At 36.4% G+C, this 25165-nt stretch overlaps 1 protein-coding gene and 1 pseudogene across 2 annotated transcripts in view; both read right to left on the bottom strand.

Moving 5' to 3' along the window:
• FCHSD2 (FCH and double SH3 domains 2) overlaps positions 1 to 25165 on the bottom strand; it is a 354207-nt gene that overhangs the window by 39229 nt on the left and 289813 nt on the right. For both annotated transcript variants that reach the window (XM_031961492.1, XM_031961491.1), the window contains exon 13: positions 11962 to 12123. In XM_031961492.1, the coding sequence (XP_031817352.1) occupies positions 11962 to 12123 (162 nt within the window). The remainder of the gene's footprint in view (positions 1 to 11961; positions 12124 to 25165) is intronic.
• LOC100915497 lies at positions 2109 to 3825 on the bottom strand (annotated as a pseudogene).

Here is a 25165-nt window from a genome sequence, read left to right as displayed (position 1 = left end):
CAATTTCTATTTATCTTCTAATTCTAGAATATTAAGTAAATATTTCACAATAATTTCTTGAAAGATGATGTCTAGGATTTTTTTTTTATCATGGTTTTCCGGTAGACATAATTTTTAGAATATCACTCTCGGATTTGTTTTCCAGTTCATTGTTTTTCCGATGAAGTATTTCACATTATTTACACTTTTTTTATTCTTTTGATTTATTTTATTTTTTCCTGATTTCTCATGAAGTCATTAACTTCCATTTGCTGAATTATAACTTTGAAGGAATTATTTTCCTCATTAACTTTTTGCATCTCCTTTTTCATTTTTTGCCAGATTTGTTTTTTAAGACATTTTCCTAATTGGCTTTTTGTGCTTCCTTTTTCATCATTTTCATTTATTTCCCCAATTTTTCCTCTTCCTCTTACTTGATTTTTAAAATTCCTTTTGAGCTTTCCCATGGCCTGATACCAATACTTATTTTTCTTGGAAGTTTGAATGTAGGAGTTTCAACTTTGTTATCTTTTCCATGTGTATTTTATTCTTCTTTGTCACCATAGTAATGTCCAAATGCAAAAATGGGTTAAGTAATAGAGTCCTGCACTTCAGTGCTAGCTAAACAATTGCAATCTTCTTCTGACCAGATTAACTTCTCTGAATGTTTAGTACCCAATCAAAAATTATTTATTAGACATCTCAAAATAAGTGTTCTATACACATTTTAAACTCAACAAATTCTGAATCATTATTGATCAGAGAAATGCAAATTAAGACAACTCTGAGATACCACTACATACCTCTCAGATTGGCTAGAATGGCAGGAAAAGATAATGCGGAGTGTTGGAGGGGATGTGGGAAAACTGGGACACTGATACATTGTTGGTGGAATTGTGAATACATCCAGCCATTCTGGAGAGTAATTTGGAACTTTGCTTAAAAAGTTATCAAACTGTGCATACCCTTTGATCCAGCAGTGTTTCTACTGGGCCTATATCCCAAAGAGTTCTTAAAAGGAGGGAAAGAGACCCACATGTGCAAAAATGTTTGTGGCAGCCCTTTTTGTAGTGGCAAGAAACTGGAAACTGAGTAGATGCCCATCAGCTGGAGAATGGATGAATAAATTATGATATATGAATGTTATGGAATATTATTATTTTATAAATAACAATCAGTAGGATGATTTTTGAGAGGCCTGGAGAGATTTACATGAACTGATGCTAAGTAAAATGAGAGCAACCAGGAGATCATTATACATGGCAACAACAAGATTATCCGATGATCAATTTTGATGGACATGGCTCTTTTCAACGATGAGATGATTCAAACTAGTTCCATTTGTTCAGTGATGAAGAAAGCCATAAATACCCAGAGAGAGTCCTGTGGGAACTGAGTGTGGATCACAACATAGCATTTTCATGCTTTCTGTTGATGTTTGCTTGCATTTTGTTTTCCTTTTCAGGTTTTTTTTTCTTTCTAGCCCCAATTTTTCTTGTGCAGCAAGATAATTGTATAAATATGTATACATATACTGATTTTAATATATATTTTAACATATCTAACATGTATTGGACTACTTGCCATCTAGAGGAGGGCATAGGGTGAAGGAGGGAAAAACTTGGAACAGAAAGTTTTGCAAGGGAATTGAAAAATTACCCATGCATATGTTTTGTAAATAAAAAGCTTTAATAAAAAAAGGAAAAAAAAAGAGAACGATTGTACAGAGCAGCAACAATGATTATATGATGATCAATTCTGAAGGATGTGGCTCTTTTCAACATGAGGTGATTCAGACCAGTTCCAATGGTCTAGTGACAAAGAGAGCCATTTCATCCATAGAAAGGACTGTGAGAACTGAATGTGGATCCCAATATAGTATTTTCACTTTTTTATTCTTTGCTTGCTTTTTATTTTCTTTCTCATTTCATTTTCCTTTTTGATTTGATTTTTCTTGTACAACATGATAATTGTAGAAATACTTTTAGAAGAATTGCACATGTTTAACATATATTGGCTTATTTCTCTTTGGGGAAGGAGTGAGGAGAACGGAAGGAGAAAAAATTTGGAACAAAAAGTTTTGCAAGGGTGAATGTTGAAAATTGTCTTTGAACATATTTTGAAAATAAAAAACCATTTATTAAAAAAGCAAAAACAAAAATGAGGGGCTTGGACTAGATCCCATAACACATTGTCTCTGCCTCTGAAAGTTTATGCTTAAGCCTGTCTCTCTTGGTCTGTCAGCATTCATCTCCACATGGTTAATGATCTGAAGAAGCTTTAATACACTCTGGGGTGCTGTTTTCCTCCCAAAGGCCAAATAATTTGCCTCAGCAATGAAGATACACGTTCAAACTGGAGATTACCATATCACTCAAGCTTTGAATAACCAAGACCCACTCCTTCTACTTCCCCCCACCCCAATTGTTTAGGTTTTTCATTCACACCATTAATCAAATACCACCACAAAATCCTCTCAGTTACTTACTCTACAGACCTAGTAAAACTTTTAAAACAGATTATTCACAGAATAGGATACCAGTATACTCCTGTTTGGGATCTGATAAGGGCTTAGCTCTACCCACTAATTCCCAAGCACTCTGCTTGATCATGAGCTTTCTGCCAGTGTCCTGCTGCCTCAGAGTGGTCTCCCCACAGAGATGGAGGAGGAAAGCTTTAGTGCTAGTTATAGATGCCATGTCTGACGTACCCAATTCTAAGTCAGTTTGTAGGCTGTTCATTAGCTGGTTATTTCCCAAGCCATCTGATGCCATGGTCACAAGGTTTCTGTGACTGAACTGCCAGTGAGGAGTTTTAGGGAAGGCCTGGGGGATGGGGGACTCTTCCCCTTGGCTGCTGGGACTGTCCTCATCATCACTGCCCAGTTGCTCTTGGGATCTGACAAACTGCTCCCCCAGCTACTACCTGTTTGTTCAATTATTTCAACCTTTGCTTTCAACTTTGTTTTAATGTCATCCAGTTGAGGTTCAGGTGAAAGGTTATTTTTCACAGGAGAAATTTTGGTCCAACTGCTGGTTTCACTTGAGCTCTAAATGATATAAGAGGGGTAGTGGCCAAGCAGAGGGCTGTTCCATTTGGGTCTAGATTTTATTGCTCCTTTCAGCTACTGTTTTCTTGATCTGAATGCTGCTATTGAGTTTTTCCAATACATATTCACTAATGTCATGATTGATGATGAGAACACAGTTTTTCTGACCTGGGCTTTTGTTTCCTCTGAGGTGCTGATCGAGTGACATCATTTCCTTTGCCAGTCTGGAGTTCTTCACATGAAATATTTATAAATGTTGGTTTATAATCTTAGTGGATGGTGTGGAAAGAGGGCTTAGACTTTGAAGCTGTTTTTGAGTTTCAGGCTCTGCTTCTTGCTGTCCAGTAGTGCGTTCCTGGTGCCATTCATGCTCTTTTCCAATAATGATACCACTGAGCATTAATAATGAATAAAGAGGCAGTGTGGCCTAATAAATAGAGTCAACCTTGGATCTAGGAATACTCGGGTTCAAGTTCTCCCTCTGATACAGATTGGCTGGTGTGTACTTGGACAAGTCCCTTAGTCCTCAAGACCACTTTCTAATTCTGTAAATTGCAGAGAAATGGCTGATGTTTGTTGGTAATGAGAGTTTGCTCATGACAATGTCCCTTTATGAGGAGTGTCAAACTCAAATGGTTGCACACAGGAGCTCCATGCAGCCCCTGAGTTTGACACTTTTATCTTTTGCTGAAGAAATCCCAGGCCAAGGGCTGGGCCTGGAATTTCAAATTCTCATTTCTTTATTTCTTTTTTTTTAATTTAATAGCCTTTTATTTACAGGTTATATGTATGGGTAACTTTACAGCATTGACAATTGCCAAACCTCTTGTTCCAATTTTTCCCCTCTTTCCCCCACCCCCTCCCCAAGATGGCAAGATGACCAGTAGATGGTAAATGTATTAAAATATAAATTAGATACACAATAAGTATAAATGACCAAACTGTTATTTTGCTGTACAAAAAGAATCAGACTCTGAAATATTGTACAATTAGCCTGTGAAGGAAATAAAAAATGCAGATGGGCAAAAATATGGGGATTGGGAATTCAATGTAATGGTTCTTAGTCATCTCCCAGAGTTCTTTCGCTGGGCATAGCTGGTTCAGTTCATTACTGCTCCATTGGAAATTTTGGTTGATCTCGTTGCTGAGGATGGCCTGGTCCATCAGAACTGGTCATCATATAGTATTGTTGTTGAAGTATATAATGATCTCTTGGCCCTGCTCATTTCACTCAGCATCAGTTCATGTAAGTCTCTCCAGGCCTTTCTGAAATCTTCCTGTTGGTCATTTCTTACAGAACAATAATATTCCATAATATTCATATACCACAATTTATTCAGCCATTCTCCAATTGATGGGCATCCACTCATTTTCCAGTTTCTAGCCACTGCAAAGAGGGCTGCCACAAACATTCGTGCACATACAGGTCCCTTTCCCTTCTTTATGATCTCTTTGGGATATAAGCCCAGTAGTAAAACTGCTGGATCAAAGGGTATGCACAGTTTGATAACTTTTTGAGCATAGTTCCAAACTACTCTCCAGAATGGTTGGATTCATTCACAACTCCACCAACAATGCATCAGTGTCCCAGTTTTCCCGCATCCCCTCCAACAATCATCATTATTTTTTCCTGTCATCTTAGCCAATCTGACAGGTGTGTTGTGGTATCTTAGAGGTGTCTTAATTTGCATTTCTCTGATTAATAATGACTTGGAGCATCTTTTCATCAAATTCTCATTTCTACAATGCTTTATAGCCTATGAATCAACTTCCTTACAATGATCTTGTGATATTGCATGGGCAAGAATTTTGACCTCTATGTGACAAAATAGGAGACCAAGGCTCAGAGGTAAGGCAATTAGTCCACAGTCATGCTGCTGGGAAGTAGGGGAGCTAGGCTCAAACTCAGGTCTTCTGCTCCACATCTAGTGCAGCATTTCTTCCACAGTTATGAGCTGCCTCCTTCTCACCAGCAGAGTCTTTCCTACAGAAAGTCTTTCCTAGTCCCTCGGACTAGCTCTATCTTCTTTCTCCTAGTAACTATCTTACATGCCTCATGAGCCACCAAAAAAAAGCAAAGTATACTGTTTGTGCACGGGTCTTGCCTCCAATCAGCATGTAGATTCTTTAGGGAGAGTGTCTCCTTTGTCATTTCTCCCTGGTGCTAAGCCAAGGACCTTAAATAGAGGAGGCAGTTAAATGACCTCTATAGTACTGAGAATAGTGAGTCAATGTCCATGTTCCTTTACCATTTATAAGTAAACAGACTATCATATTTAAAAAATAATTATCTTCTTCTGGGCAGTGTGAACATTTTCCAATTATGCTATTAATACATAACTGTGGTTTTAACCACATTTTCCAGATGGCACTAAATTCTAACATGATGACTGAAGCTTTTGTTGGCATCTACAATGGAACAAATAATTTGGTCCTCAAACTGTATGTTTCTTCCACCAACTCTTGAGCCAGCTGACTGTCATCACAAGGAGACCCTGTCTGCCCCTTTCTCATTTTGTCAGATTCCACAAGGGATCTGCTTACAGACTGAAGTACATACAAAGCTTATATAAGGCATATTCCTTGCCATCACACCATAGGGCAAGATGTGAAAAAAAAAAAAGAACTAAATAGAGAATTTTATAAGAGAATTGCATTAGAGTGATATAAAGAGCAGTGTTGGGAGGAGGCTTGGAGGGGTCTGGGAAGGAAGGAAGGACTTGATCAGTAGAGGAAAATATTTCAAAATATCGGAAGAGCTTAGAAGGACTAAGCTGTGAGAGAGTTCCTTTTACAGATGAAATTAGCTGCTTTGACAGAACACTTTGAAAGTGTATCCAATGGGAGGGATAGAGCAAGCTGCAAAGAGAAGGCAAGTTCTTATTAATCACCTGCCAAATGACATCTGTCCTCCCCAAATATTCTTGGTTCTTCTTCTCATTTCGTCTGTCAAAAGATTCATGTCAATTCAACATAGTTTGGCAAAGATCAAATGCCTACTGTGGTATGGTATTGAAGGGTAATGTTCTCAGCAATGGGGCAAATACAAAGAAAAAGCAATTATGATTCCCATTTTTAGAACAGTTAAAAATTTTATAAAGTGTTTTCACAACACTCTGTGTTCACAACATCTCTGTGAATGGGTAATACAGACTTATTCTACTAGTTTTTATAGGTGAGGAAACAGATTCAGAGAGTGATGTGAATGTCACACATCTGGTAAGTGACAGATTGAGGACCTGATCATTTCCCCTTTCTGAATATCAGTTTTATCATCTGTAAACAAGGATAATACACTTCAAAACTCAGTGAATTGTGAGAATATACTTTATAAATAGTAATGAGCAATTATAGAGCATATTATGGTTTACAAAGCTCTGTACAAATGGTTTCTCATTTAATTCTTATAATAGCCCTGAGAGGTGGTGCTGTTATTATCCCCTTTTTTAATAGATGAAGAAACTGAGGCTGAAAGAGATCAAATTACTTACACAGATCACATAGTTAGTGTCTAAGGTAGGACCTGAATTTAGGTCTCCCTGACTCCAAGTCTAATATTCCCTTCCTCTGCACCTCAAGTTGTTTTACAATAAATAACCAATCAACAAGGCAGTCTCTATAGCCATACAGTTTATAGTCTTGTGAGGGAGATTAGGACCCATACAGATTAAAATATGATTTAGAATGTGACAAACACACAAGAAACTTAGCAACGCTTAAGGAAAGAAGGAATTTTTGAAAGAGAGATTCTGGGAGAAATCAAGACAGGTTTCTTGGAAGTGATGAAGTCCAAAAGATGAATTAATAATTTGATTATGAAAAGAAGAGGGGAAGAATTGTGTGAGAAAAGGGACAGAAGCAGGACATAATGGAGTATATTTGATAGATTGGGAGTCATTTCATTTTAGGTAGAGTTCATAGACATTTTAAGCTGAATACTTTGTGGAGTATATTTTTGTAAAAGCAAATGGATTTGAACTATATAACACCAAAGAGAAATACAGGGAAACTAAAATAAGATTTTTAACCTCCTGCATTTTATAACCTGGCAGTTTGCTTAAAGACTGGCATCTATTATGGTATTGGGCCAAATGTTGTGTGTCAGAGCTTTTAGCTTGTATAAAAAATTTGAGGGTGTGGTATCCACACAAGGGAAAAACTGAAAGCACTTGAGGAGATGCCCAGGTAACAATTCCTTTTAGACCCACTCATACCATCAGAGAGTCACTGGTTATGATGATGGACACTATTGAATTGTGCCCAATCTGATCAACAGCATTGTGAAGGGAGGGCAATAGGCCTGATCTTGACCTGTGGGCTGGATGCTGCCATCAAGTCCAAGTAAATTAGAGAGATGTGTGAGCTTAGGAAAATAGGATACCTTTTCTAACCTGATTGGGAGGAGCAGAATCAGAGAATCAAAGTTGGAAGGAGCTCAAAATTTGTCTAATACAATTTACTGCATGAGATTCCTTTAGAAATTATTAGTGGTCATCCATCAGTGTCCTGTACAGCTCTACATTTATATTTCTATAATCTATCTGAACAGAACTCTAGGTGAAAGGAAATTTATTTCTTTCCAAGGAAGTCCAGTCCTTTTAGACAATTCTTATTGTTGGAAAGTTTTTTTTCTTAACGATACATCTAATCTAATTAATCTAATGTCTATCTGTGACTTCGTCACTGGTCTTAGTTCTGCTCCCTGGGTAATCTGCCCTCTCCTTCCCAAATATTTAAAGCCTGAAATGCTTTTCAGCAAATCTTTTCTTTATCCATCTAAATAACTTCAATTTTAAAAATAGTTCTTATTCGGCTTGGTCTCCAGTCCCCTCTAGATCATTTTCTTCTAGAAGCAGTCCAGCTTATTAATATCCTTCTCAAAACGAATATGTAGAACTAACTGTATGACATATTATAAATGTGATCTTATTAGAAAAGGGGAGAAGAGTTGGACATTACTTCCCTCATCTTGATCATGGTGATGCTGGCTCATCACCAGCTTCTCCAACTTTAGGGTGTAGGAGAGGAGTTGTCACTGTGGCACATCAGTTTTCAAAAGATATGCAATTGTAGTTTAGAGGCTGGTACTTGTGTAGCCAAGAACACAGGTTTGAGAAGGGTGGAAACTAATTATCTTTACATGCTTTGGATGCTAGAAACTGGGCAGTTAGGTGGTGTAGTGAATAGAGCACTGGGCCTGGAGTCACGAAGATTTGAGTTAAAATCTGGTCTTGGATACACTTAATTAGCTGTGTGACACTGAACAAATCACTTAATCTGTCTGTCTCAGTTTTCTCATCTATAAAATGGAAATAATGATAACAACTACTTCCTAGCTAGATGAGAATCAGATGAAATAACTGTAATGTGCTTAGCATAGTGCCTGGAACATTACTACATACACCATATAAATGTTAGCTATTATTCACAAATGAATTTAACTTTGGCCAGTGATCTTACAAATGTATATTATTGGTCCTAAAGAAGAAATACAAAGGGTCACTTGTAAGTATAAATCTATCCCCACTAGTCAGAAAAGCAAATTAAAGAGCAAGCTCATGGAAAGTTGACCTGATATTGACCTGGTATCATCTTCCTTTACATGAAATATGCCTATGGCTATATCAGGTTTTTAGTTTGGACATCATTCTATAAGCTTCATTCAACCTTGGATTTCTATAAGATTAAGACAGAGTTTAAAGTTTATTAATGTGAAAACATTTACAATGACCACTATTAGCTTATCAGAGTCTTGCCAGGGAAGCCATATGAATCTAATAAAAACCTTACAACATCTAACAAAAAATTCTAATTTTTCTGAAAAAAAAAAAGCCACTTAAATATCATATTACCTTCTATCATCTAAAAGATTGCTATAAAGAAGATGCTAATATTGGAGGAAGAAAACTTGAGTTCATATCCTTTCTTTGACATTAGCAATATGACAAAAAACAAGCTATTTAATCTGAGCCTCAGTTTCCTCATTTGTAATATCTGGAGATCTTATCTCATAGTTACTGTCACCACTGGCTTTCAATGTTGAAAAGGTTGCTATGAAGAAGAGTGCTGGTCTTAGAGGAAGGAAGACCAGAATTCAAATCCTGCCTTTGATACTAGCTATGTGACAACAGGCAATTTATTTAATTTCTTTGAGCCTCAGTTTCTTCATCTGTAAAATGGGAACATTGATAACTTGGAGACCCTATCTGATAGGGTTATTGTAAGTGTCAGATAAGATAGATAATACCTAGAAAGCAATTTGTAAGCTTTACTGCATTGTATAAATACTGAGTATTATCATAGTAAATCAGAACATTTGGACTCATCTTTCTGATTCTGCTATTAACTACTCCCCCAAGAGCCTGGACAAATCATTTTGCCTCTAGGGGGCAAAATATGATACAGCAGAAAAAGATTGATGATTTTGGATTTAAAGGTTTAGGTTCAAATTCCATCTGTACAGCATTGACCTACATGACCTTGGGCAAGTAATAAAATCTCCCTGAATCTTATCTTCCATTGCAAAAGTTGGGTTTGTGATGGGTGGTCTATGAAATCCCATTCAGCTTCAAATGTGTGACCTTACACAGTGACAGCTCAATCAGACTTTGCAAGCACTGGTGTCACTGCATAAGGGAACAGGTCCTTCAGCAGGTCAAAGGCAAGGTTGAATGAGCAGTCATCAAGGGAGCTGTTGGGGAATCTGTATTTCAGACAAGAACTGGACCATCTGCTTTCTGAGGTAGCTCCAAGATTCTCTGAGAGCCCAGGCTGGCAGGATGGGCACAACAGGAAGAGAGTCATCATACTAGTGCCAAATTTATAGTTTAGAAGATCCAGGTTTGAGTCCTGACTCTAATACTTACTATGTGATCCTAGGAGAGTCAGATCAAATTCCTCATCTATAAAATAAGAATAATACTTTTTAAACTCCCTACCAGGTGGAATTGTTAAAGAAATGCTTTGTAAACTTTTAAGAGCTACAGAAAGTTTTGAATACCTGCAAAGGAAAAAGGGACAAGTATGATAGCTTGGAAATGCAAAATTAGATAAATAAGCATTTTTTTCCCTGCGTCTTTTCATATCCTATGGGGTTCTTTTTCCTGGACTTATCTTGACCAGTAAAGGTCCTAGTCTAGAGAAACACAAATTAAGTTGTTGGGTTAAGATCCATTTATGGCAAAGGTCCCAGATTCTCTCCAACCCACAGCCAGGGACTACACAACATGAATGAATAGAAGATACCACGCCCCAGTAGGGAAGGCCTCAACCATGGCCCAGAGTCCTTGGTCCTGTAAAAAAGATTAAAACAAAAACAAAAACAACCTTCCCATTTTCCTGAGCCAAGTTGGCTACTAACTTGAGTCTGTAGGAGCCGAGTAAAAAAAAAAAAACCAGCCACCCACTTACATCATTATAGCTAATAGTGATTTAGAAATAAATCTGACATAAAATCTTCCCACAGACATTCAAAGTCAACAAATGTACACCCACATGGCAGTTTCATCTTTCATCATGCAAATGTTCTCCCAACAGGAAAACAAACTAGATGTGAAGATGACGAACCTTCCAGGAATTCTAATTTTGGTCTTTGATTTTTCCAGTAAGGCTACTGATAACTGAATGGTATGGGGGGAAAAAGAAGTAGTAAAAAGAATGAGAGTTACTTGTTACTAATTGGTAAGAGACAGTGGACAAATTACCTCTCTGGGTCTCATCCATCAAAATGGTGCTCATTGGATTTCATATCCAATGAGCCCAAGAGATCACCTGGTTTAACCCACCCTGAGCTAGCTGAACTCCAAGGCTCTAAGAGGCACAGATCCCACAGCTAGACTCAGACCTATGGTGGCTTTGTCAGATTATTATACTACTGTTTCTCCTAATACCACATGACCTAGAGGACCAAAGGAAATACTGTATGTAAAAGTGCTTTGAAAAATGATATGCTCAAGTTTTTTCAGGATCTTGAAATTAACAAAATACTTTTTAAAATAAACCAGGCAATCATTATTATTTTTGTACACAGAAGAGAAGCAGCACTGTAGGAATATGATGGATTTGAAATCATAGATTCAAACTAAAACTTTTCATATTTCTTATTGAGGATTACTATAAAGTTCAAATAAGAATGTATTATTTGCATATGTAAATGTAATGTATGCTTTCTAATGTAATGTAAAATGCTTTCTAATCCTTAAAGACTACTATTAGAGTCTGATGGGGTATGATGAATAGAATGCTGGATTTGGAATCGGAAGAACCATGTTCTAAGTCCACATGTGATTTGGACTTGACTAGTTCTTGGGCTCAGTTTTGTTCTCTTTTCTTCTATGCTGGTGTTCAGAAAAGCCACCTATTGACGAGTGGGAACAACCACAGCTCCCATTCTCCTAGACTTTGGTTCACAAAGTACTTCCCTCTGAATAATCCTACCAGGAAAGTGGTATGAAGATTGTTTTTTTATAGATGAGAGAAAATGTAGTTAGAGAAGTGATTATAATTATTCATATTAACAATTAAGGAGAAAGTCACTCAGAGAAAGCCAAGGATAGGAGGCTGGGTTTTGTATTTCTCAGGGATATGGGAGGCAAGTGTTTGGTAAATTTTAAAGCATTAGTCAAACAAGAGCTACTACTATGTATTACTATAGTGCTCCAAATTTTGTAAAATATTTTACCAAAGGGAAGGGAGAGGAGGGAAGGGAAAAGAAGGGAGAGGAGGGAAGAGAATGCTAATAATACTATTATCCATTTTTATAAATGAGAAGCAGAGGTTTAATGGAACTTGAAGCCTATCAGTCTTCATTGTCCTGAGGCTCTCTTTAACTTTTCCCTAACCCAACTTATTAAGCATGTGGGCCCAACACAACAGCAACAGCAGCAGCTAGGCTAGTAAGAAGACCAGTCAATAATGGAAACAAAAAACAGTACCAAGTGCAAGGAGCCATTGTTGGCCACTGCAGGAAGGCTGGCCCATCGCTCATTCTCCAATTCCTCCATTACTTGGTTCATTGCACTCTTCAGCCATGTGTCTACAGAAACCCCAATTTGTTTCAGGAGGTCTAGGCGTGCTTCAGCTTTCAGCTTAATAATCTATGGAGACAAATGGAGAGAAAAGAATTAGAAAATGGAGCAATTACTTTGTTTTTGCTTGATGTCCCTTTATAGTCCTTCCTAACTGCCTTATATTTAATGACAATGAATATTTTGTATATGTTTACTTTGCATATAATTTATATTTGTACTTTTGTCTCTTCTGATAAAATATCAGTTTGTATTTGTGTCCCAAAACTTAGCATAGTGCCTGGCCTATAGTAATTACTTAATAAATGCTTCTTGATTAATCTGATTGTCTATCACCCAGTGAAGCAATGCTTGTAGAGACACGAACCTTCTATTGCTTCTGCAGGTGCTGTGGCCACTGCTTCCTCCAGAGCCACAACTACCCAAGACCCAGAAATAAGTTCTTCCGCCAAAGCCTTTGGCATTGTCAAAGATTCAACATCTGAAACTAATTTTATCAGTGGAAAAACACTAGAGAAGATGTTTATCATCTATATTGTACCTTAAGGATCGTTGGGAATTTCCATTTGCCTTGTAGTTGAACCCCAGTGTCTGCATTCTCACTCTGTTTGTATCTTTAGTGCTTCATAAGGTGTTTTGTACATAATAAATTAGCACTTAATAAATGCTTCTTTCACATATCACTTTCTGGTCTGCTAATCAGAGAACACACACAGAGTGCACACAGCCATTAGGGCTCCTCTTTGGCAAGGAAAACAGTAATTGTAGTTTACATTTCCATAGTGCCTCAAGTTTAAACACCCTTTCCTAACAACATTCCACTGAAGCAAGTAGTCTAAGTGTGACAATCCCCTTCTAACACATTATGAAGCTGAGACTTCAAGAAATCTAGTGATTTATGTAAGACCACAAAGTTATTAACTACCAGAATCAGGAGTTAATCATAGGTCTTTTAATTCCAAGTTCAATGTTCAGTTTCCAACTGCTAGAATTTAGATGAAGCAAGAACTCATGAAGTTTCTAGAATGTAATGACAGCAAGATCCTGTTTTTTTCATTGGTCTTTCTCAATCCTGATCTTTCTCAATCTCTGAAATGTGCAATTTTGTTGACTCTTTTCTCTTCCTGGATTCTCTTTTCCAGGGTTTATCTCTTGTTTCAACTCCCACCTGTCTGACCACTCCTCAGTCAGTGTTTTTTGCTGAACCAACATCCACAAAATCTGCACTCATTGTTGGCACATCCCAAGACTCTGTTGTGTCCTTTTCTGTTTTTTACCATCATACATGGTGACCTTAACCAACTCCTAATTTTAGTTATCATCTCTATGAAAATAAATTCTCATTCTCTCACTCTTCTTCCCTCCCCTTAGTTTTAGTCCCATACCACCAACTGCTAATATAAAAATGGTAATCCAGGATAAATATTATATGTAAACTCATATGAAAGCTAGAAGGGAACTCAGAGACCATACAATCCAATCCATATATGAAATATAAACCTCCTCTCCAAAACCTTTAAAGAAATGAATACATATGAGATTCAGACTCTGAAGTTATATTCCTGACTCATTCCTTAGCTAGACAATCTTCATTTAATCTCATCCCTAGTGGAATGGCCTAATTCAGATCAAATACTATATTCCAGAAAATTAATGGATAGTGTTTGGGCATGAATGGGGCATTCATAAATAGCATAAAGCTAAGGGCCATAAAAGGATATGTTGGCCTCTTACTCCCCAGGGACTTTGAGTATTAAACTTATGTCCAAGGAACACTGTCAGTTTATGGAATCTGGAAGAAAAGTATTTTTTAGCTCCTTTTGACCCATGAAAAGTCTTTTTTCCTCTAATAAGTCCATATGAAAAGATGTTTTAGTTTAAAATTATTTTTTGAATTTTTAAGAATGTCATCTACTTACTCTTAGTAATACTTTTCTTTATTGCCCTTTCTTTCTTTCTGATCTTAATTTTATTAATACTTGACACCATTATGTAAATGGCATCCTCTTTTGTTGAGCTTCATTGGCCTTCTCCCACTCATTTGGTAAGAGCTTTTCCTTTCTCAGAATGCAAAAAGAAACCTATTTATATATTCCTTTATATTTCATGTTTTAGTTTGCTTTTGTTGTTGTCAAAGTGTGCATTATTTTCCTTACTGGAGCCAAAATCCCATTAGTAGGAACCCTAACTTATTTATTTATCTTTATAATGATGCTATAATGACTCATTTGCACTCATTTACAAAAATACTTTAAGCAACAACCCAGTTGAGTTCATAGTAATCCTCAAGTAATCCTATCAGCTAGGTTGACAAGTACCCTTTTAATAGCAGAGGAAACATGCTCAGAATAGTTGAATTAGGGTTGGATCTTACAGAGGACAGCACTTTCAATAAGACTTTTTTTTTTTTCTTTTATTATTCCTTTTAAAGTTTTTCAATAGTATTTCATTTTCCCAATACATGTCAAGACAGTTTTCAGCATTCATTTTTGTAAGACTATTGTATTCCAAATTTTCTCTCTCTCTCCCTTATTTCCCTCCTCCCCAAAGCAGCAAGCAATCAATATAGGTTAAACATGTACAACTCTTTTGTCTTTTAAATATATTTTCATATTTGTAAGACTTCCTTTTTTTCAGGCTAAACATTTCTAGTTTCTTCCACAAATTTTTGAATAGTATGAGTTTGAGGTCTTTCATCACCTTACTTTTCCTCCTCTGTTATATTCTGAAGTTTAACAATGATCTTCTTAAGACATTAAGGCAGCCTCAAAGTAAATAAAATAAGGGAAAGAAAGGCAACAAGGGAGTGAATACAAGGAAAGGACACTAGGATATTCATGGCAGTGTTGGAAGGAGAAATGGTAATTAGGATTGTGAATTTCTGGGAGATTATTGAATAGGCCATTTCAAGTTCATTATTTATTTATTTATTTAATTATAGCATTTTATTTACAAGTTATATGCACAGGTAATTTTTCAGCATTGACAATTGCAAAATCTTTTACTCCAATTTTTCCCCTCCTTTTCCCCACCCCTCCCCCAGATGGCAGGTTGACCAATACATGTGAGACATGTTAAAGTATATGTTAAATACAATATATGTATACATGTCCATAGTTATTTTGCTGCACAAAAAGAATCAGACTTTGAAATATTGTACAATTAGCTTATGAAGGAAATCAAAAATACTGACAGACAAAAATAGAGGGTTTGGGAATTCTATGTAGTGGTTCACACTCATTTCCCAGAGTTCTTTCGCTGAGTGAAGCTGGTTCTATTTATTACTGCTCTATTGGAACTGATTTGGTTCATCTCATTGTTGAAGAGGGCCATGTCCATCAGAATTGATCATCATATAGTATTGTTGTTGAAGTATATAATGATCTCCTGGTCCTGCTCATTTCACTCAGCATCAGTTCGTGTAAGTCTCTCCAGGCCTTTCTGAAATCATCCTGCTGGTCATTTCTTACGGAACAATAATATTTCATAATATTCATATACCACAATTTATTCAGCCATTCTCCAATTGATGGGCATCCACTCAGTTTCCAGTTTTTGGCCACTACAAAGAAGGCAGCCACAAACATTTTTGCACATGTGGGTCCCTTTCCCTTCTTTAAGATCTCTTTGGGATATAAGCCCAGTAGTAACACTGCTGGATCAAAGGATATGCACAGTTTGATCACTTTTTGAGCATAGTTCCAAATCACTCTCCAGAATGGCTGGATGTATTCACAATTCCACCAACAATGTATAAATGTCCCAGTTTTCCCACATCCCCTCCAACATTCCGCATTATCTTTCCCTGTCATTCTAGCCAGTCTGACAAGCATGTAGTGGTATCTCAGAGTTGTCAAGATCATTATTTATGCTTGGTGTGGGAATGACTTAGGGAAACTATGCCATCTGTCTTCAAGTACAGGAAGGGCTGTCATATGGAAGAGGGATGAGTTTGGTTCTACTTAGCTTTGGACTAGGCTTCCTTTTGGCAGTCTGGGGAAGCTTATGGACTACTTCATAGAATAAATGATTGAAGGATATATAAAATTTCAGTTAGAGATTAGTGAAAATAAAAATGTGATTTTTTCCCCCATTCAAGTTCTTGGATCCCCTGAAGCTTAGTCACTGATTGAATCTATGTACGCCAGCTAAAGAAACTGCTTTAGAAGAGTAAAGGAAGTAGACAGAATGGTGCTATGGGCAGAACCCTGCTTTTGGAATTAGGAGACTAGGTTCAAATCTCAGCTCTGTTACTACCTGTATAACCTTAGGCAAATAACCTGTGGCCCACAACTAAAGCTTTGGGTTTTTATATGCCAAGTTCAATCATGCAAGTTTCTCATATAATCTTTCTCATTCAGGGTTGCCCTAGCAATATCAGAATCTGGCTTGCTTCTTCTCTCCATTTACCCCTGGGAACATAAAAATTTGGCTGGTGTCTAAGTCTCCATAGAAAAAAGTAAAGCTCTCATATAAACACTTAGACTAACATAACAATGAATATAGGCCAGGCTTTATTCAGCCCATAAAACATGTGAAGGACTTGTACCTGAGCACACAAAGAATCAAGAAAAATCTGCTTCCCTCTCCAGATCCCCCAGGGATCTAACATAAATCTCCAGACTTCTGCTTCTACCTACTACAGGTTCAGTCCACCTTGTGAAGGGAAAGAATGTAGGGTATCTGGAAAGCCAAATGACCCTTCCCTGTAGTGAATTTTACTGAATTGCACCCCGTTTGTATTCCCCTGAGATTAACTTGAGGTTTGTAAAGAGTCAAACTTCTCACCAGGGGAACTCTTGCTCTCTGAGGAGGTCACTGTAGGGATAGAGGTCTTTCTAAGTCACAAACTTCCAAGTGAGTAACTATGTGCAGGTAACTTCTTACCTCTTGGAGCCTTACTTCTTTCTTTCTTTATAAAAATGAGGTGGCTGAATTAGAGAGCCAGTATGGTGGAGGGTGGCACTGAGTGTAGGATCTGTAGTCAGGAAGGTCTAGGTCTAGTTCAGGTTCTGATACTTACTAAGTATGCGACTCTGAATAAGTTCACTTAACCTCCCTGAGATTCTGTTTTCTTATTTCTAAAATAATAATAATAAAGCCTGTAAATTCAAGGTCATAGTGATAAAGTTTAAATTTAGGGAACCAAAATGAAATTAGGGTTTCTGGTGGTCAAGGAATTAAATGATAAGGTCTAGTGGCAGGTTCAGGGTTCAGGGAACCAAATATACTCCCTTGGAATTTGGCCCTAGTGTAGGGAGTTTCGGGGACTCCCTTCTGGTGGCGCAGAGATTCTCTGTAAAGGAATTTACAGACCCCAAAACCTAGATTGATAAAATATAAAATTATAGGAATTGGAAATAAGGTTAGAAATCCTGACAGAGAGGCATAAAGTCTGGTTAGTGAAATAGATGAGGGTAAAGAGAGGATGGTACTGGAAAAGAATATTATTCCAGTGGGCAGATCTATGGAAAATGGAGTTGAAAAAAGAAACAACAAAGAAAGAAACGATTAAAAAAAAACCCCACATAAAAATAAAATATAAGAAAAGTAAGGAATACAAATAAGATAAAAATTTTAAAAATTAATTGCAATAGAACCAACTAAAAGATCAGAAGTGATGGGTGAAAAATGAAACTATGCAAGAACACCAAGAGAAGACTCCAAATGGATGAATAACAAATTCAAATAAGTTGAATAAGAATAAATACCAAAGAGAAAGTCATAAACAAAACAAAACAGAAACCATGGGGAAGAAATTAAATTACAATTTAGAATTGCTTTAAAAAGATCAGCAAGGAATAATGGAAAAAATGAGCAACATAGAGAATATAATAGAAAACCTGATCCTATAATATTTCTTTTTAAAATTTGTTATTTTTCTGGAGTTTCTTTTTCTGCATCTTCATAGGTCCTTTATAGTTGACCTGAGTAGTCATAATACTCAGAATAAGTTGGCTGTTCACAATTATTCTTTGAATGATATTGTTGTTATTGTATACGAGATTCTCTTAGTTCTACTCATTTCACTTTTCATTTCATGCAAGTCTTTCCATGTTTTTCTAAAATCAACCTGCTTATCATTTCTTACCACACAGTAGTGTTCCATTACAATCATATGATTCAATTTGTTTAGGCATTCCTCAATTGAAGAGAATCCCCTTAATTTTCAGTTCTTTGCCATCACAAAGAGAGCTGCTTTAAATATTTTAGAAATCACTTAGGGAAACACATCTAATAGTGTTGCTGGGTCAAAGGGTATAATGTAGTTTTATAACTCTTTGAGCATAATTGCAGATTGTCTCCAAGATGGTCCACCAACACTGTATTAATGTCAGGTATGAGATGATATATTAAAGTTGTTTTTATTTGCTTATTTGTGCTATGATTGAGAACATATTTCCATATAACTATGAATAGCCTTGATTTCTTCACTTGAAAAACTGCCTGTTCATATCCTTTGACAATTTGCCAATTGGGAATGATGCACATTATAATAAAGTTCTCTATATATTTGAAAGGTGAGATCTTTATAGAAGAAACTTTTTATAACATTTCCCCCCAATTTTCTGCTTTCCTTCAAATCTTGGCTATAATGGTTTTCTCTGTACAAAATCTTATATTTTCTTTTGTCATACATATGCAATCATTTTAAACATTTCCACATTAGTTATTTTGTGAAAGAAAAATCAGTACAAAAGGGAAAAACCACAAGAAAAAGAAAACAATAACAACAAAAAAAAGGTGAAAAATAATATACTTTGATCTGCATTTAGTCTCCATAGTTCTGTCTCTGGATGCAGATGTCATTTTCCATCGCAAATCTATCAGAATTGTTTTGGATCAATGCATTGCTCAGAAAAGCCAAATAATTTGATCATCATATAATCTTCCTGTTACTATGTATAATGTTCTCTTGGTTCTGCTCACTTAAATCAGCATCAGTTCATACAAGTCTTTTCAGGTTTTTCTGAAATCAGCCTGCTCATCATTTCTTATAGAACAATAATATTCTATTATATTCATATACCATAAATTATTCAGCCATTCCCAACTGACGGGCAGCCATTTATTTTTCATTTCTTTTCTACCACAAAAGAGTTGCTAGAAACATTTTTGTACATGTAGGTCCTTTCTCTTCTTCTATAACCTCTTGGGGATACCGACTCAGTAGTAACACTGCTGGATCAAAGATTATGCACAGACAATTTTCAGATGAAGAAATTAAAGCCATGTATGGTCATATGAAAAAATGCTTTAAATCACTACTGATTAGAGAAATGCAAATTAAAATAACTCAGGTACTATATCATACCTATTAGTTTGGTTAAGATGACAGGAAAAGATAATGATGAATAGTGGCGGGGATGTGGGAAAACTGGGACACTAATGTATTGTTGGTAGAACTATGAACTGATCCAGTCACTCTGGAGAGCAATTTGGAACTATGTACAAAGGGCTATAAAACCTTTTAAATTTAATGTCATCAAAATTATACATTTTACATCTCACCATGTTGTCTATCTCTTGTTTATTCATAAATTCCTCTCCTATCCACCAAGTCTGTATCAGAGTGGCTGTTGCTCCTTTGCTTGGGGACTTTTCAGTAAGTCAAAAATAGGATCTTGTGGTATACCCGAATACAAAAATCTAAGATCACATAGCTCTTAAATGTCAGAGTAAGGACTGAAAGCTAGGTCCTCTGACTCCAAGTCCAGTGCTCTTTTAATTATACTAAATATTAAGTACTTAATTGTAATTCTGATTTTTTTGGAACTTAAATTTGGGGAATTTCACTCAACAGAAGCCAAGACCACACAGAGTAGAATAACCTTTGGAGAGGTGTTGTTTATATTACTGATTGGATCTGAAAATGATTATATAGTATAATTATTTTTTAGAAAAGAACCATGAGCTATGTCACCAAGGCCAAAGCTTGTACATTTCTTTAAAAGTAAGAACAGGATTAGTATCTGGATTCATGAGTTCTAAACCCAATTCAAAGGATCATAAGATCCCACAGACCATAAGATCCCATAGATTAAAAGCTGTAAAGTACCTTGGCTTGAAGAGGGATTCAAGTATAGGTCTTCCTAGTTTCAACTCCAGCACTCTATATCTGTATTCTCTGGCACTTAAATAGTTGTATATAGGTAAATCACTTAAACACCAAGAGACTAGCCCATGGCTTGGAATATATACTTTCTTCATTTTTGCTTCTTAAAATGTCTAGTTTCCCTCAAGGATCAGGTCAAGTTCTATTTTCTACAAAATGATTTTCCTGATCCCCTGCTGTGTCCTATCCCCTCAATCACTTCTATCATATTTATACCTATAGAATGTCTGCCTACCCACCTGGGACAGCCAGGTGGCACCAACATGCAGAGAGAGCTGAAGTAGAAGGATTCATCTTGGTGGAGTCACTGAACTTAGACACTCGCTGGATACAACCAAACAATGCCCAACACCCACCTACCTAATGAGTATGTGTCTTCCTTGGCAGATGGCTATATTGTGAGCTCCCTGAGGTCAGAGATTGTTTTTTGCCAGTATCTTTATTCCTCTAATTTCCAGGGAAACAAAGGAGCTGGCAGAGAGCAGCTGCTCCAGTGATGCTTACTGGCTGATCACAAAGGATGCAGCTGGAACTCTGCTAACATGGTGACATAGCTCATGGTTCTTTTCTAAAAAATAATTATACTATATAATCATTTTCAGATCCAATCAGTAATATAAACAACACCTCTCCAAAGGTTATCCTACTCTGTGTGGTCTTGGCTTTTGTTGAGTGAAATTCCCCAAATTTAAGTTCCAAAAAAATCAGAATTACAATTAAGTACTTAATATTTAGTATAATTAAAAGAGCACTGGACTTGGAGTCAGAGGACCTAGCTTTCAGTCCTGACTCTGACATTTAAGAGCTATGTGATCTTAGATTTTTGTATTCAGGTATACCACAAGACATGGAGATCTGGTGCCGACACCCTCACTTTACAGAGGAAGAAACTGAGGCAATGAGGGAAAGAGATTAAAAAAACTACCAGGTGAGTTAATGGTTTCTCAATGCTCCTTCAGGGACCATCCGGTCATCTAGTCCAATCTGACCCTGGAGAGGAATATCTTCTAAACAGTCTAGGGCTCTATTTCTTTAGACCATATTGGCTGTTACTGATCAATAATAGTAATTCTGTGGATTTTCTTGAAGCTTGGCATTTTCCAAAGCAAATTCATACATTAGATCACTTGACAGTACTGAGATACTTAGAATGTTTACTATCAATCAATCAGCCTAATCCAATGTTCTGAGAACAAGATTCATATAACAAGATGTGTTTTCACAATGTTTCAAAGCTAAAAGTCAAAAAGAGAATGAACAAGTTTTCATTCTTTACTAAAGTCATGCTCCAAAGCTGCTTCAAAGTATGGAGGTTACTCTATGTTGTCAAAGCCTATGCCAGGAAACGACAAGCTCTGGCTTCTTATCAGCCTAGAAAGACTTCAAGTATGGCCCCAGTATGATTGAATCTTAAATCTAGAGGAATTCATTAAAATTTTATTTTGTCCACAGCAATCTATGAAACTATCTATTAAGATGTGAAATGTTTGAATCTGTCAATGGGGGGAGGGTAAGATAAAATGTATACCAATGAGGGAAGGAGAAAGGCCAGGGAATCTAGATATGGGTATCATCTGCATAAAAGTAGTAGCTGAATACATAGAAACTGAAGAGATCACCAAGTGATCTAATATAGAAGCAAAAGGGAAACAGGATTAGTATAGAATATCAAAGGGACAACCGTGGTTGATGGAAGTGATTTAGATGAAGTTCTAATAAGAGAGTTAGAGAGGCATTCAAAGAGGAAGAAAGAAAACCAAGAGAGGGCAATACCATTAACACCTAGAAAGGAAAAAGTATTTGGGAAGAGTGTCAAAGGCCAAGAAAAATGAATTTGGAGAAAAGGCAATTAGATCTGGCAATTAAGAAACCACTGGTTCCTTTAGAGAGAGCTTTCAGTTGAGTAATGAAATCAGAAGTCAAACTGCACAGATTTAGAAGAGAATGGAAGGAGGAAAAGGAGGTATAGATAGCTTTTTAAAGGAGTCTACTCCAAGTAGAGAAGAAATATAAGATGATAGCACCAGGGGTGATTGGATTAATGTTTTTTTAGGCAGAAGGGAAGGATATAGTGCATAGAGAGGAAGCAAAGAGTAGAGAAAAAGTGGGGATGATAGTAAGATCTGTTGGAGAAGATAGGAGAGGCTGAGGATTAGATTAAAATCTACATAGTTCATATTTTAACCTAGGGTCTGTCTATGAACTTATTTTTAAAAACGAATATTTTGGAAAACTATCAGCATAACTTACCAACATCAGGAACAAGACTAACAGAAATCATATGATAATTTCAAAAGATATAAACAAAGCATTTGACAAAATACAACACCCATTCCTAATACAAATATTAAAGAGCACAGGAATAAATGGAATTTCCCTTAAAATAAGTACAATCTATATAAAGCCATCAGCAAGTATTATATGCAACAGGAATAAACTAGAAGCATTCCCAATAAAAATCAGGAATGAAACAAGGTTGCCCATTATAACCACTATTATTCAATATTGTGCTAGAAATGTTGGTTTTAGCAATAAGGAAAAGAAATTGAAGGAATGAGAGTAGGTAATAAGGAAACAAAACTATCACTTTTTGCAGATGATATGATGGTATATTTAGAAAACCCTAAAAAATCAACTAAAAAACTAACAGAAAGAATGAATAACTTTAGTAAAGTTGAAGGACACAAAATAAACTCACATTAATCACTAGCATTTCTCTTAAGTTACCATCAAAGCTTAGCAGCAAGAGATAGAAAAACAAAAAGAAAATGAATTCAGCCAAGATGAAAAGGAAAGCAGAAAGGTGGGACATTTTTTTATAGTCAGTGTTTCTAATAAATATCTCATTTCTATGAGCAGGCTGATTTCAGATAAGCCTGGAAAGACTTATATGAATTGAAGCTGAGTGAAGTGAGCAGAACGAAGAGAATGTTGTACACAGTAACAATAAGATTAGGTGATAATCTACTATGATAGACTTGGCTCTTCTCAATGATGCAGTGATTCAAGGAAATGCCAATAGATTTGGGAAGGAAAATGCCATCTGTATCCACAAAGGGAACTATAGAGACTGAATGTGGATTAAAGTACAGTATTTTAACCTTTTGTTTTTTGGTTTGCTTTTTTCTTTCTTGTGTTTTCCCCCTTTTGGTCTGATTTTTTTTTTGTTCAATAACCAAATACAGAAATATGTTTAAAGAATTCCATGTATTTAACCTATATCAGATTGCTTGCTATCTTGGGGAAGGGGGAAGTAAGGGATGGAGGAAGAAAAAGTTGAAACACAAAGTCTTACAAAAATGAATGCTTAAAACTGTCTTTACATATATTTGGAAAATTAAATTACTATTGAAAATAAAAATAAATATTTTAATATTGCATTTTAATATAATTATTTTCCTTTGTAATTTTATGTATTTTATGCAATTAGAAGCAGTATTTTGAAAAGAGGTCCCTAGGCAGACAGCCAAAAGAGTCTATGGGAAAAAAAAAAATTTAAGAATCCTTGATGTAGAGAGCTTTACTTTGGTAAAAAGGGTCATTTTTTTTTTTTGTTTTTACTGGAAACAAGAGTAGATAAGGAGATGATGGGAGAAGACATCTTAATGAAGTAAGAAGAGGAAAAGAAAAAAGGATGCAATCCATGAATAGCCTCCATTTTTTGATGCAGTATGAAATAACACCCTCAGCTTAGAGGGAGACAGAAGGATACCTGTAGGCACCAGAAAGAATGAAAAAGTTTAAAATAGCTGCAGGGGTCAGTAGGATAATGAACCAATTAGAATGATGGGAAAGATGGTCTTGCTAGAGTGAGAGCCCAGGTGAAACGTGAACTCAAGCAACATAGTTCAATGACTGTCCAATTCTGCTCAGCAGCATGTTAATAGTAGCAAACAAAAGTGAATGGTGAGGGTAATCTAAGATAAGGTAAAGCTAGGGTTTAATAATACTGGCAATAGAAAAAGGGGACAGGGGGTCTGAATATAGAGTACAATGAAAAACTGAATTCATTCATCAAGGGGTTGAAAAAGGTAAATCAAAATTGTGTAGCCAGTGTAAGGGTGATGTCCTGGGAAAGAACTTCAAAATAAAAGAACTAGAGGATGAAGAACAGAATTAGGACAGAAGGAAAGGTGTAATGGTAAAATAGAAAAGATGATCAAATAGGAGCTGCTAGGTGGCACAGAGGGTACAGTAATAGCCCTGAGTTCAAATCTGACTTCAGACACAACACTTACTAGCTATATGATTCTGGACAAATCACTTAATTGCCTCACCTCCCCACCCTCCCCCCAAAAGATGATCAGATAAAGAAATTTTAGAGTGTTCACCACAGAAAGAGCATGGCAGTTATGGTGATTGACTCATGGACAACAAAAATCGTTGCACTTCAAAACCCTCAGGAATCATTGGATTCTCTGAAACATGATGAAACTGTTGCAGGACTTCAAAATCTGCTGGAATCATTGGATTCCCTAACACATAAAAAGACTGTTCCAGGACTTCAAAAACTTGCAGGGATCACTGTATTCCCTGACATGTGAAGCAATGGACAATAGTTTGGTTTAATCTATCTCTTGGCTGCTGAAGAAGGTGTATGTGGGACTGTTGTTTACATACCCTCCTTCTAGGACTTCTGGAAATCTTTTACAACACCACGTTGATTCATATTGTTTGTTATATCACTCCTTGCATGTATAATTCATGTTTGTTATACCACATTGAGCCTGCACTGGCTGTGGGAAGAGTCATCACTACTAGCCTGTGCATTATTGCTATGTGCTTGTGTAATACCTCACATGCTAATGGGTTTGTGCATACCTGTTTCTAATAAGACCCTTCACCCCAGAAACCTGCTAAGAATATCTGGTTTGACTCCCCACTTCCTTTGGTGTTTTTCATCTCTCTCACTGAGAAGTCAGGGAGGGCATGATCACTGTATTCTAAAACAAAAGAAAGCGGGAGGAACAAATGGATTTCAACTCACCAGTAAGT

The sequence above is a fragment of the Sarcophilus harrisii genome, chromosome 3 (genome assembly GCF_902635505.1).
Source record: "Sarcophilus harrisii chromosome 3, mSarHar1.11, whole genome shotgun sequence".
NCBI classification, from domain to species: Eukaryota; Metazoa; Chordata; class Mammalia; order Dasyuromorphia; family Dasyuridae; genus Sarcophilus; species Sarcophilus harrisii.
The sequence above is the reverse complement of the archived record's forward strand: the minus strand, read 5'-3'. Positions and strand labels throughout refer to the sequence as shown.